The sequence below is a fragment of the Vipera berus genome, assembly GCF_964194415.1.
Source record: "Vipera berus genome assembly, chromosome: 1".
Taxonomy (NCBI): Eukaryota; Metazoa; Chordata; class Lepidosauria; order Squamata; family Viperidae; genus Vipera; species Vipera berus.
This window is the reverse complement of record NC_138202.1, coordinates 331,157,204-331,172,262: the sequence shown is the minus strand read 5'-3', so window position 1 is coordinate 331,172,262 and position 15,059 is coordinate 331,157,204. Positions and strand designations below refer to the sequence as shown.

The 15,059-nt window shown below is 42.3% G+C and overlaps 1 protein-coding gene across 1 annotated transcript in view; it reads right to left on the bottom strand.

Moving 5' to 3' along the window:
* Positions 1–827: 827 nt before the first annotated feature.
* SANBR (SANT and BTB domain regulator of CSR) overlaps positions 828–15,059 on the bottom strand; it is a gene marked incomplete at both ends in the record, with an annotated part of 46,962 nt that continues 32,730 nt past the window's right edge. The window contains 6 exons of the mRNA XM_081327347.1: positions 828–864; positions 1,272–1,363; positions 2,235–2,323; positions 3,476–3,549; positions 9,535–9,563; positions 9,989–10,080. Of these exons, the coding sequence (XP_081183473.1) occupies positions 828–864; positions 1,272–1,363; positions 2,235–2,323; positions 3,476–3,549; positions 9,535–9,563; positions 9,989–10,080 (413 nt within the window). The remainder of the gene's footprint in view (positions 865–1,271; positions 1,364–2,234; positions 2,324–3,475; positions 3,550–9,534; positions 9,564–9,988; positions 10,081–15,059) is intronic.

The following is a 15,059-nucleotide window of genomic DNA, read 5'->3' as shown; positions in this document are numbered from 1 at the left end:
GTGTTATTACATTTAACAGATGGATGACTTCTGTTTTTCAGTTTAATATCAAGGAGCAGGTTAATAACTTGAAGCCTACATACACAAATCTTTCTACAGAAAGATTAATTTTGTAAAGAGATGTAGACACAAGTCAGTTATGAAAAAAAACTATAGTTACAAGCATGGACTTTACCCTTATAACTTGTCATATTTGGCACATCAGTGCAGAAAAAGACTGTGGGGTTGTCTGTACCCATAAAATACTGTGGAGTTATTTTTTCTCTTAACTGTATTTTTTATTTTAAGTATTGAAGAAAGGAAGTTTGGCGAGGAAGCATCTATTAACATGTATTCTGTCTCACTGAGAGATAACACCGTAGGCAGGAAAACTTACTGGCAGAACAGGAATAAGTTCAAGATTTTTAACAGGCATTTCTGTCTTATTTTTACCCAACTAAATCATTAAAAGTTAATATTGTTGCCAGATATAAAGCACTAAGTATATAAAAGGGCCAGGTTTGAACGTTACTAAAAATTGATAGCAAAATATGAAATTCTTAATTTCATTAGCACCACTTTTTCCACCCTCAGTCAAATAAGGGTTTTACATCTGTTTTACAGGCTTATAAATGCACCATTGCTTAAGAGAAAATGGTGTATTTACAACTTACTACAGATGTAAATTTGGTATTAATTCACTAAAACAGAATAATCAACATTGTAGACAGTAATGTCAGTCACTGAAACCTTTCGGAAGAAGCATGCCCCGATTCTGTAATCCTGTGCAGTTGCAGAAGGTAGCAAAGTGCTTTGGCTTCAGTGCAGAAAATCTCTGGGTTTTGTTTTTAAGTTGGACGGCTTTGACCAAACCGAGCTTTTGTCCTAAATTGACAGAAATACATTGGAAAAATTGGAACAGAAATTAACAGTAACAATTCATCGATTACTACAGGTCATTTGCTGCTTTAGCTATACGGTATCTGAACATTGCACTACCAAACTAGAAACCATCAAATATGACCTCTCATTTTTCAGTGGAATACGTTATGGGACTTAAATTGATTTCAAAAACATTCACCCAATTAGTAATTAGATACAGGGTGAATCAATGCAAAAATAAATGGTAAGTATAAAGTAAAATTACCACATTGAATCCAATACTTGGAGCTGTAAACTAGTTTCTGAAGAGAATGAAAATTGTAGTCGCTCTGGCTGCTCTTCTACAAATCTTTATATATCAATTATAATATTTCTCTTCAGTCTCCTTCTCCTATTTACTTAATATTTACCTTATAATTTTTTCAGGGATGTTCTGACGAATATTGACTTGTGCTGCTGCTCTGATCTGAGCTTCAAGTCTTGCATAAATTCCAGCTGCAGACTGAAAGGACAGAAATCAAATAATCACATCATTTACAGATTGGGGCTTGATTTCTTACTATACGTAATGGGAGATGGATAGCCTTTGTTAAATGATATTTTTTTTGTCCCAAGGACAGACAAGTTAAAAGCTGAACTGTGATCATAGTGTAATAATACCCAGATTACTAAACAATCAGAAGCAATCAGTACAGGTAGTCCTCGACTTACGATCGTAACTGAGCCTCAAAATCACTACATAACTCTGCCTGATATTTACAACCTTTTTTGTGGCAGTTGTCAAGTGAAAGTGTTGGTTGTTAAATAAACTGGTGATTGTTACATGAATCCATTTTATCTACCTGCAAGCAGCCATGAAGGCCAAAAGGCAACTGGACTTTTGTGGCTTTTTTTCCTTGAAAATGTTTTGCTTCTCACCCAAGGAGCTTTTTCAGTTCAAAGCACCTTTGGGACAACCATGACCTGGATGATTGAGCACCTCCATAGAAACTAAAATAGGACAAAATCCAGAGATGTTACTCAAGAGGAGGGGCAAAGAACCTAGTTGTGTATAGGAAATGGTGATTTGTTTAATGTGACGGAAAGACCTAATCACATCCAATATAGCAACATAGCAATGTGACACCATCACCAACCAGACAAGAGACAAAAAAAGGACTAGACCAAAAGCATCAGGCAGTTCACGGCTAGGAAAACCAAGTGGGGGTCAAGAAGATGCTGCCATTATTTTTAGGAATCATTACTATACCCAGCATTTAATGGAGGGATTAATTACAGAATTACAGAAAGGCAACAAATAATTTAAAGGAAGAAAACCAAATGCATAGCCAAAATACATCACTGATATTAAATTAAAACAGCAAAAAACTCACTTCTTTGTTTTCTTTTGATTTTAGGCGATCAAGATCCCCCAACCTCATTTTTATCAGATGTCCTGTTATCTCAATCATTCGCCGTTGATCTGAAAAAAACAAACAACAGAAGAGAAATAAAAGAGTCAGTCTCTCTATAACCTTTTCATTCTTCAGAATGAAAAAGTAATTACTTTACTTCTGGTCAAAACCCAACAAAAACAGGAAAATTAAAATAACATGTAATAAAATCCAAGTAATTAAGTGAATAACAAACCACATCTAGAAAAATTTAAATAAAAAAATGAATATTAACATTAAACCCATAACCCTTTTTTAGCAATTATAGCCACAAAAATTGGTAAACCTCTTACCTGTTTCTAGAGATCAATCCATTCACCTTTTCTGAATAATTTAAACAATGGGCTAGAAAAGGTATTATTAATTCATAATTCTAGCTTTATACATGAGTAAATGGTTTCAATGGCCCAAATCAACAGAAGCATGGACAATCTTGTGCTGGATGGCAGACTGTGAAGTCTAGCCAGTGAGAAATTTTTACTATAAGGGACAAGAGGTTTTTATTAAAGTAGTTAGGTAACGTACAATATATACTACTAAACCCACCATTAGAGTAATGAGGACTGTTCCACCCATTTCTTTGTAGATCCAGGTGAAGAATTTGCTCATAAAGAATTAGGATGAGGCACCAGAATGATTTAGATCTGCTGTTATGAATTTCTCACAAGAAAAAACAGTTAATAACTAGGATTAACTATGGCAAATGTGCTTCCACTGAGTTTTGCTTCAGCTATTCTATTAAACAAATTAAAGATAAGTACTGACAGGCAAGAAGGAACGCTTTCTTCATAAAGTGGATTTTCAATTTTTAAAAAATATTGAAAGAAAGGACAAAGAATATACCTCAAGGTTTACATTAAAGTGTGTTTGTTGTAAACTGAAATAAATTAAGATTGCACAAATTAAAGTTAGATAATTTTAAAATAAGTTTTCTATCTGTCACATTAAAAATTAAATTTGGAGAGTTTCTGAGCTTAATCTTCAAGACTTTGGAAAATGCATATAGCCCAAGGCTGCAGATTATGTACATCTTCCAGGAGTATTCACTCGTTTCCTGGACATTAAGCAGAAAAGATTTAATTCCTACATCACAGAATCTTGGACATTTACACATTTATACAATAATACTAGCATTATTTTTTATCTATTCAAATCACACAAGCTAAGCAGCTACACCTTACCTTCTTCTCTTTGAGCATCTTGATTGAATCTTAGTGATCTGGAAGGATCCCACTTACTCTGCTGCATACTCATTCTAATAAAAGAGCAGATAAGCCATGAGAAAGAACATAGAAGCAATCAATCATTTTTTCTAGAATAATTCAGGACACTGTTGCGTCTGTTTTGAAAGGGACAATTATCTGCCATTGCAGAACTCAGAGGAACTGGTTAATTTTAGGGCGGGTTGTGAAATAGATGGTTGGTTTGCAGCTCCAGAGGAGCTTCAGAACTGGCTACAGCATTAAAATAGCACCGCTTAAACTTGCCTATGACCTTTGGTAGGTAGCACCCCACCCCCTGCCCTTCCTTGAGCTCTCAGCAAGTTCTGATACCATTGATCATGGCATCTTTTTGAACTAGCTCAGGAGATTAGGAGTGGGAGGCACAGTGCTACAGTAGCTCTCCTTCCTCTAGTCCTGATTCCAGTTGATATTAATTAATGAGGAGTCCCAAAGGTGCTTTTTCAAAAGGCAACTTGACTTTGTTTTTGCTCGAAAACATTTCGCTTCTCATCCAAGAAGCTTCTTCATTCAGAACTGAAGAAGAAAAACGTCTTCAAGCAAAAAACAAAGTCCAGTTGCCTTTTGAAAAGTACCTTTGGGACAACCATGACCTGGATGACTGAAAATCTCCATAGACAATTAATGGGGAGAGATCAAGCCTGTGGCCCTGCTTTGTACAACTTCTCTGAGTTCTAAGCACCCTGTGCTTCTCTGTAACATCTGTAATAAGTCACTAAAGAAGTCATCTGTTGACACAGGGCAAGGCATGACCAGTATGCTGATGATGTTTAATTATATATCTTTGCCCCAGGGCCCAGGCCAATAAAGTTATTTATCTTTATCTCTACATGGAGCAACACTTCCCCAGAATTGGTATGTAGCTTGGAGGTTTCTTATTAAAGAGCAGCTTCTGCTTAAAGAATAGACGGCAGTTGTGGAGTGGCTGGCCTGTGCATAGGCTCATCTTGTGTGACAGCTGTGCAAATTCTTATACCAAGAAGCCCTGACCACGAAACCTCCGATGTTAGCAACTTTCCAGCTGGATTGCTGTAATATATCCTACATCAGGATTCCCTTGAAGAGCATCCGGAATCTGAAGTAAGAGTGTGTGTGTGTGTGTGTGTGTGTGTATACACACAGATACACATAAACACACATATGCATGTGTATATGTGTGTGTGTGTATATGTATATATGTATTTGTGTATATTATTATTATTATTATTATTATTATTATTATTATTATTATTATTATTATTATTATTATTATTATTATTAATTTAATTTGTATACCGCCCTTCTCCCGAAGGACTCAGGGCGGTGAACAGGGCAATACATAATAAAAAGCCAGATACAAAAATTAAAAAGTAATTAAATAGCAATGCCCGTAATAAATTAATACAATATGTATGTATGTATGTACAGTTGCAAGAAAAAGTATGTGAACCCTTTGGGATTATGTGGAGTTTTGCATGAATTGGCCATAAAATGCGCTCTAAATGTCATGTAAGTCACAACAATAGAAAAACACAGTCTGCTTACAATAATACTACACAAACATTAGCTGTTGTCATGTTTTAATTGAACATAACGTGTAAACATTCACAGTGCAGGGTGGAAAAAGTATGTGAACCCCTAGCCTAATGACTTCTCCAAGAGCTAATTGGAGCCAGGAGTGAGCCAACCTTGACTCCAATCAGTGTGATGATATTGGATGTGTTGCTGACAGCTGTCCTGCCCTTTAAAAACACACACCTGTTTTGGGTTTACTGGTCTCAAGAAGCACTGTCTGATGTGAACCATGCCTCGCAGAAAAGAGCTCTCAGAAGACCTACGATCAAGAATTGTTGACTTGCATGAAGCTGGAAAGGGTTACAAAAGTATCTCCAAAAGCCTTGATGTTCATGTGTCCACGGTAAGACAGACTGTCTACAAATGGAGAAAGTTTAGCACTGTTGCTACTCTCCCTAGGCGTGGTCGTCCTGTAAAAATGACTGCAAGAGCACGGCGCATAATGCTTACTGAGGTGAAGAAAATCTGGCACATGCTAACATTTTTGTTGACACATCTACAATAAGGAAAACATTAAACAAGAATGGAGTACATGGGAGGACACCACGGAGGAAGCCATTGCTGTCAAAAAAAAAAATTGCAGCACGTTTGAAGTTTGCAAAAGAGCACCTGGATGTTCCACAGCACTACTGGCAAAATATACTGCGGACAGATGAAACCAAAATTGAGTTGTTTGGGCAAAACACACAACACTATGTGTGGAGAAAAAAAGGCACAGCACACCAACATCAAAACTTCATCCCCACTGTAAAACATGGCGGAGGGAGCATCATGGTTTGGGGCTGCTTTGCTGCCTCAGGGCCTGGACGGATTGTTGTCATTGATGGGAAAATGAATTCCAGAGTTTATCAGCACATTTTGCAGGAAAACGTACGACTATCTGTCCGCCAACTGAAGCTCCGCAGAGGATGGGTGATGCAACAGGACAATGACCCAAAGCATACAAGTAATTCAACAAAACAATGGCTTCAACAGAACAGAATACGCCTTCTGGAGTGGCCCAGTCAGAGTCCTGACTTCAACCTGATTGAAATGCTGTGGCATGACCTTAAGACAGCGATTCACACCAGACATCCCAAGAATTTTGCTACACTGAAACAGTTTTGTGAAGAGGAGTGGTCCAAAATTACTCCAGATCATTGTGCAGGTCTGATCTGCAACTACAGGAAACGTTTGGTTCAGGTTATTGCTGCCAAAGGAGGGTCAACCAGTTATTAAGTCCAAAGGTTCACATACTTTTTCCACCCTGCACTGTGAATGTTTCCATCTTATGTTCAATTAAAACATGACAACAGCTAATGTTTGTGTAGTATTATTTTAAGCAGACTGTGTTTTTCTATTGATGTGACTTACATGATGTTTAGAGCGCATTTTATGGCCAATTCATGCAAAACTCCACTTAATCCCAAAGGGTTCACATACTTTTTCTTGCAACTGTATGTATGTTGGCAGAAGCTGGGACAAGTAACAGGCGCTCACTCTGCTATGTGGCACTCGGGATTCGACCCGCCAAACTGCCAAACTTCTGATTGACAAGCTCAGCGTTCGAAAGCACGTAAAAATGCAAGTAGAAAAATAGGGACCACTATGGTGGGAAGGTAATAGCGTTCCATGTGCCTTTGGCATCTAGTCATGCCGGCCACATGACCATGGAGACGTCCTCGGACAAGCGCTGGCTCTTCGGCTTTGAAACGGAGATGAGCACCAGCCCCTAGAGTCGGAAACGAGTAGCATGCATGTGCAGGGGAACCTTTACCTTTTATGTATGTATGTATGTATATATGTATGTATGTATGAATATATATGTATATATGTGTGTGTGTGTGTGTGTTAGGAACGCAGTGGCTCAGTGGGTTAGGATGCTGAGCTTGTCGATCTGATGGTCAGCAGTTTGGTGGGTCGAATCCCGAGTGCTGTGTAACAGAGTGAGCGCCTGTTACTCGTCCCAGCTTCTGTGAACCTAGCAGTTCGAAAGCACATAAAAATGCAAGTAGAAAAATAGGGACCACTACAGTGGGAAGGTAACAGTGTTCCGTGTGCCTTTGGCGTCTAGTCATGCCAGCCACATGACCACGGAATGTCCTCGGACAAGCGCTGGCTCTTCAGCTTTGAAACGGAGATGAGCACCGGCCCCTAGAGTTGGAAACGACTAGCGCGCATGTGCGGGGGAACCTTTACCTTTACCTTTATGTGTGTGTGTGTGTGTTTGTGTGTGTGTGTATGTGTATATATATATATGTGGATCTTTGGTCATTCGGGTTTTTCCCCACGTAGAACTGAAGGTGTAAATGCAACGTTTCGACGAAATCCCATCCGTCATCCTCAGGCTGGTGGCTTCAGCTTCCTTCTTCTGGGAGAAGCATGTGGTAGTGACTGTTTGTTCCTCTTTTTTAAACTGCCAGAGGGGGTGTGTTCTGTGGGTGGAGGTGTGCTCTGATTGGGTGGGGGATTAGGTGTGTTTTGATTGGGTGGGAGTGTGTTTTGAATGGGTGTGTGTGTTCTGATTGGTTGGGGGTGTGTTTTGAGTGGATGGGCTGGTCTCAGCTGCCAGCCTTAGACCTGAGCCGGTGAGTTGTGCTGCTTTTGTTCGGCTTCGTGTTTGTGGTGGTGCCATGTTTTTATAGTGGGTGTCAGTTTGCTTATTGTGTGGTTTGGAGGGGTTTAAAGTGGCTGATGTTGCAGCTGTAGTTAGGTTTCTGTTTTGTGGTTGTGCGTCGTTATCATTGTGGGTTCGGATTTGCTTTTTGAATGGTTGTGTGGTGGTGATGTCATGTGATGTTATCATGAGTTTGGGTCTGGTATCATTCTTGGTGGTTGGGACTTGTCTGCCTTGGTGGAGCAGTGGGCTAATGCCTCCTTAAGTAACACCAGCTGCCTGCAATTAGTGCAGGTTCGCATCCCACCAGGCTCAAGGTTGACTCAGCCTTCCATCCTTCCGAGGTAGGTAAAATGAGGACCCAGATTGTTGGGGGCAATTAAGCTGACTTTGTAATAATGCCGCTTGGGGGGTGTATGAAAGCCCTAATAAGCAGGCATATACATAGAATGAAGGCTACTGCTAAGTTTGTAAGCCGCCCTGAGTCTTCGGAGAAGGGCGGGATATAAATGGAATTTAAAAAAAAAATCAAGGCGGGTTTCCAAATGGCTGGTAGGCGAGAGGTATCATCTCGTTTGTTCATGCTGTGGGGGCGTTTTTCTATCTTAATGGCTTCTCTGATTATTCTGTTGTTAAAATGTTCAATTTTGGCGATTGTTCTGGTTTTTTTAAAATCAATTTCATGTCCCGTGGCTTCAAAGTGTTGGAACAGGGATGAAGTTTGTTCTCCCTTTCTGAGTGAGTTTCTGTGCTCTTCAATGCGTGCACTTATTCTTCTGTTGGTCTGTCCGATGTATGTGGTGGGGCAGGTGGTGCATGGGATTTCGTATACTCCTTGGTTTTCTAACCCAATTATGTCTTTGGGGTTTCTTAGGATGGTGGATATTTTTCTGTCTGTGTAGAATGCTGTTTTGATGTTGTGTTTTTGGAGGTATATATATATGTGTATACACACACACACACACACACACGATGGCCTGGACTCTTCTGGGCTTTAGTAAAAGAGGCCTGAAGGCTCCTCCAGGCATTGGGACTATGAAATTAAACCAGCCTATTGGTGGATTTGTTGCTTCATCTGTATGGATTAAAATTAGATTTTTAGAGCTGCACATATGTCATTTATTATTATTATTACCTTCCATTATTATATATTTTTCTAGTTTTAATCATGTGTTCTGTGTATATCATGTGTATATATGCAAGCCGCTGCAGTTAGATGTGCATCTATATAAACTGCTAAAATAAATAAATGAATAAATTAAATTGCCATCCCTTGCTGCATTTATTTAATCTCTCAGCTCGGGGCCAAAAATCATAATACCAAAATCAGAAATTAGCATTATGCTCATATACTTATGTCTCTTATGAAAACTAAATACAACAGTTAGAGCAGCAAACTATGGCTTATGCTCTTCCTCCAAACCACAAGAACACATCATAGCCGGAAACTACTGTATTTGCCAGTTCAGACATCAGTAAAATAACAGCATAGGAGGAGAGGAAGGCATAAGCACTAAATCTCTTATCTACAGCATTAAAACTAAGGCCTGACATATTATATTAACCAAATCAGTACAGGTAGTCCTTGCTTTCCTATCACTTGTTCACTGACCATTTGAACTTTCAGTGTGATTGGAAATAGAGACTTATGATTGGTCCTCAAGGTTGCAGCTGTTACGAATGACACCCCCCCCCAGTCATATGACTGTGATCTGGACACTTGGCAACTGGCCCACATTTATGTGTTTGCAATCACCCAGAGTCATTTGTTCACATGGGCAGCTATATAAATAATAAAATACTAGAATTGGCCTTAATGGATTTTTTCTAAATTTCAGCAAATACTTACATGAAGGGAGATGTCTCTCGAGAGTTAGGCTGTCAGATAAAAGAAAAAAGGTATACACTAAAATAGATATTAAGAAAAATATTTGATAAAATTTTCTTAACTTAAACTGTGCAAGCTACTAACTATGGAGGATTTTTCCTGTTTTCTAGGTTCAGAGTAACAACAAAAAACCCCACTAGGTTGTATAGTAGTTATGAAGTCAGATTTTATATCTACTAACAAAACTAATGATGGAAAGAAGGTATAGCTAACCTCATTATGACTAGTTTTTCTCATTTAATTATTGAGACTTAAGTCTTATTCTAGATCCATCAAACAGAAAGTCCTATCTTAAACTAATTTTTCAGGGTTGGGCTGAAAGTAAAATCAAAGTTGCTGCTACTTTCAGGGAATAACTAAAAGTTATTTTCTATCATACCTCATTTTTATAATATTTTATGCATTTCAGATTTACCTTCTCCAATGTTTTTTCCTTCTTTTGAGTATTAGGTGAAGATACTTGCTTTTTTGGATTTCTGATAATTTTTTTTGGCCTCTCTTTTCTCCCTGTTAATTAAAAATACTTCAATAGTGTATACAAATTATCACCATATACCATATTAGGCTCTCTTCATTTGTTGTATTCAAATACACAACAATGAATTAAAACGTGTGCTTAAGTTGGGAATCTATATGTTTATTTCTTTAAGTACAGCATGCCAGAGTGATATTCTGAACAGGGACAGATTGACATTTGGCGTTTCTGGATAGTCAAAATGAAGCTGTATTTCTACACAAAGTGGCTTTTGTTATCAGAATCAAAAGTCAGAGAGAGAGAGAGAGAGAGAGAGAGAGAGAGAGAGAGAGAGAGAGAGAGAGAGAGAGAGAGAGAGAGAGAGAGAGAGTTAGAGAGAGAGAGAGAGAGAGATATTCTGTAATGCAAGAACAAAGAATACAAAACAATAATACTAAATTAGTATAGATTATATAATCTTATATAAGATTCAATATTGAGATGGCTCCAGTGTAATTAACACCTGCTCTGCCTTTTTTTTAATTTGGGAGCTTTTTATAATTTTAAAGTTTTCAATAATAATAATAAAATAATAATAAAAAACTTAGCTAAGTTTTTTGTGGGGTTAGGGAGGGGGGAGGGAGGAGACTATGGTTGCGCGGGAAAGGCACACCTTCCAGCCACCATAACGCATGCCAGGCCCACGGCCGTTCGCGACGGCGTACAACGAGGGCCAGTCGCCGATAACACCCAGTGGCGTACTGACGAACGTCCCATCCCTAGGATGGTGGGGAATGGCAGAAGGTGCACAGACAGAGGGCCGTATCGTCACCGGGAGTGTCATCTCCGCTCTGTAAAGGTGGTGAGACGCTCCGACCCTCTGTTCTCCCCCGGAGGACCCGGGAGCAAAGGTGCGCACCCTCCCATGCTGAGGCTGGTCTACCTGAATGCAAGGTCCGCAGCCAACAAAGCTCACCTCATTCGTGACCTATTGGAGAGTGAGCATGCGGACCTGGCCTGCATCACGGAAACCTGGCTGGGCCCAGAGGGGGGTGTTCCTCTGGTTGACCTCTGCCCGCCAGGTTTCCAGGTACTGCACCAGCCCCGGGCTCATGGGAGGGGCGGGGGAGTGGCAGTTATCATCAGGGAATCCCTTAGCCCGCGAGAGACCACCGTCCCTCAGATGGTCGGGTGTGAGTCTCTCCTACTGAGATTCGGCCCAGGGGCGCAGCTGGGTCTGCTGCTGGCGTACCTACCACCTAATCGTGCAGCGGCGGCCCTACCCGAGCTACTCGATGTCCTCTCAGAGTTGGTGGTTGAATTCCCAAGACTCATGGTCTTGGGCGACTTTAATCTACCGTCCCTGGGAGGATCGTCCGAACTGGCTCGGGAGTTCATGGCTTCCATGACGGCCATGGACCTGTTGCAAATAATTTCTGGGCCGACTCATGAGAGAGGCCACAACCCAGACTTGGTGTTCTTGTCTGGACGGTGGCGTGATGATGTCGGTGGGGGTGCCACAACTGTTACGCCCCTGTCATGGACCGATCACCACCTCCTGCGGCTAGACTTCCCCCTTGCCACCCCCCACCGTGGGTGCACGGTGCCAGTCAGATGGTACCGCCCTAGGCGCCTAATGGACCCTGATAAGTTCCAGGCAGCGCTTAGGGACTCGCATGCACCCCCTGCTCACAGCTCGGCGGAAGCCTTAGTGGAAGCCTGGGAAAAGGCAGCCACGGAGGCTCTGGACCGAGTTGTACCCTTGCGGCCTCTGACCCGGCGCAGATCCCAGCGAGCCCCATGGTTCACCGAGGAGCTCCGGGAGATGAAGCGTCGGAGACGGGGCCTAGAGAGCCGTTGGAGGTCCAGTCGATCCGAATCCGACCGATTGCGACTAAGAATCCTCACCAGGTCTTATCTCGCTGCGATAAGGGTGGCAAAATCCAACTACTTTTCCACCCTCATCGCGTCCGCAGATAATCGCCCAGCTGCCTTGTTCAGGGTGACTCGCTCCCTATTAAACCAAGAGGTGAGGGAGGAACCCTTGCAGGGTCGAGCCGAGGAATTTGGTCAATATCTGCTGGATAAAATCGCTCGGATTCGAACTGGTCTGGACTCCAACTGGGCTGAGATGGAAGAACAAGACATGGACAGTCTTGTCGACGTCATCTGGGAAGAATTTGATCCTGTAACTCCTAAGGAAGTGGACAGGATTATGAGAAGGTTAAGCTCCTCCACATGCTTACTGGACCCGTGCCCTTCCTGGCTGGCCTATGCAGCTCGAGAGGCGACACGAGGCTGGTTCCTAGCGGTCATCTCTGCTTCTCTGAGTGAGGGTCACTTCCCCACCGCCTTGAAGGAGGCGGTGGTGAGACCTCTCCTCAAGAAGCCCACCTTGGACCCATCCTCTTTGAATAACTTTCGTCCAGTCTCCAATCTTCGCTTCCTTGCGAAGGTTGTTGAGAGCGTGGTGGCGCACCAACTTCCTCAGATCCTGGATGAAGCGGTTTATCTAGACCCGTACCAATCGGGTTTCAGGCCGGGCTACAGCACGGAGACGGCATTGGTCGCTCTGATGAATGATCTCTGGAGAGCCCTGGACAGGGGCCATTCCTCTGTCCTAGTCTTATTAGACCTCTCGGCGGCTTTCGATACCATCGACCATGGTATCTTGCTGCGACGCCTCAGGGGACTGGGAGTGGGAGGCACGGTTCTGCGTTGGTTCTCCTCCTTTCTCCAGGGTCGCTCGCAGTCGGTGCTGACAGGGGGACAGAGGTCGACCCCGAGGCCTCTCGCTTGCGGAGTCCCTCAGGGGTCGGTCCTCTCGCCTCTCCTGTTCAACATCTACATGAAACCGCTGGGTGAGATCATTCGCAGTTTTGGAGTAGGGTACCATCAGTATGCTGATGACACCCAGCTTTTTATCTCAACTCCAAACAATATCAGTGATGCCCTAGACGTGATGTCCCGCTGCCTGAAAGCGGTCCGGGAATGGATGGGGAGAAACAGGCTTCAACTGAACCCGGACAAGACTGAATGGCTGTACGTACCGGGAAACCAGGAGATTCAGAACGTCCCACTGCTTAACATTGGGGACAAGTTACTTCCCCCTGTTGATAGGGCCCGCAACCTGGGTGTCCTCCTAGACTCGCAGCTCTCCCTGGAAGACCACATTGGAGCTGTGACCAAGGGGGCCTTCTCCCGGGTTCGACTAATTCGCCAACTACGGCCTTATCTGGACCTGGATTCCTTACGTACAGTCACCCATGCCCTTGTGACATCTCGCCTAGACTATTGTAACGCTCTCTACATGGGGCTGCCCTTGAGATCCACTCGGAAGCTTCAACTGGTGCAAAGTGCGGCGGCACGGACACTCTTGGGAGCCTCCCGATACTCCCATATCACACCTCTCCTCCGTGCGCTGCACTGGCTTCCGGCTGCCTTCCGTGTGAAGTTCAAGGTGCTAACGATGACTTACAAAGCCCTACATGGCATGGGTCCGGACTACCTTCGGGAGCACCTTCTGCCGATGTCAGCACCCCACCGTCCTGTGCGCTCCCACAGAGAGGGCCTCCTCAGGGTGCCACCGCTCAAGGAATGTCGGCTGGTGGCCCCCAGGGGGAGGGCATTCTCAGTGGGTGCGCCAGCCCTCTGGAACACCTTACCAACAGAAATCCGGATGGCCCCTGACCTCCGTACCTTCCGTCGCGACTTAAAAACTTTCCTGTTTCAGCAGGCTGGCCTGGCATGATAGCGTTAATTGGGGTCCCAGTTTGTGTTCATTAGTGTTTCTTATTATTTTTATTGTTCGATCTGTATACCTTCCTTCCTCTGTACACCGCCCCGAGTCCCTCGGGAGAAGGGCGGTTTATAAAAACTAATAAATAAATAAAATAAATAAATAATACTTGTTTGTATGTTTTTTTTATGCTTTGCTGTATGCTGCCCACTCATTGTTTGCAAGATGTTTGGTCATATAAACTGCCAATGTTCTTGCTTTGACATAAACATGACAAAAAATAAATGCAATTGATTCCTCTGAGAAATCACTGTTTAATTTTATAACCTTTCCCATAAGAGATTATCTAAACATTTCCACTTTTGTGCAATTTTTAATGCTGAAGTCAGGAGTAAGAAGACAAAAATATCCTTTTTGTTTAGAGTTATCTCCCTTAAAATATATATAATAATCCCAACACTGGAACAAAGTCTATTTGGTGTTTAGGTCTTATTCTACTTTCTTTGAATATTGCCTTCCATTAAGACACCATCTTTTCATAAATCCATCACTATGAAAAACCATTCCCTTCAGATTGCAAGACTTGAAACATCTTGATGTATATTTATAAGACATTTATGCTAGTCTTGTTGGAGTTACATGCATGTTGTATCTTCCACTACATCTCTTGCATGGAAACTGAGAGAAAACTACTTGATTTTCTAAGCATTTGCAACCTCATCTTTTCATTTGTTCTCCTAAATCTGTATCCCAAGCTTCTTTTAAACCTAGAAGGGAGTCATTCACTTCAAATATTAAGAATACTTCACAAGATTGCTCCTTTGGATTAGAAAAGATACTTAATTATTCCTCCAAAAATAGTTCAATGAGATGCTGTTTCTTTGTATTCTTCATATACAAAAAAGTTTAAGTTAGAACCATGTTAGCCAAGATAGACAGGATTCTATTTGTAATTCAATCTCTTCTTACCTAACATACATGAAACCTAGAGAAGGTCAGGGAGCTGAGCAACTGCCACAAGATCCAACCACATCAGCCTGTCCTGCTCCATCTCTGTTGCATTGTCAGATTGTCATCAGCCAAAGAACAGATTGTGCACCAGCAGCAGTGGTCCAAATTCACAAGCCGTGCAGCATTGGGTCTTTAGATCAGAGGTCCCCAACCTTTTGAGCAGCAGGGACCGTACCGTGGAGAGGTTTTTCTGCAGATCGGAGGGGCCATGGTTTCATGTACTGCTTGCATCCCAAGCATGGGGCTTTGCTTGTTTGCGCGGACCAGTTTCTGGCATGCCGC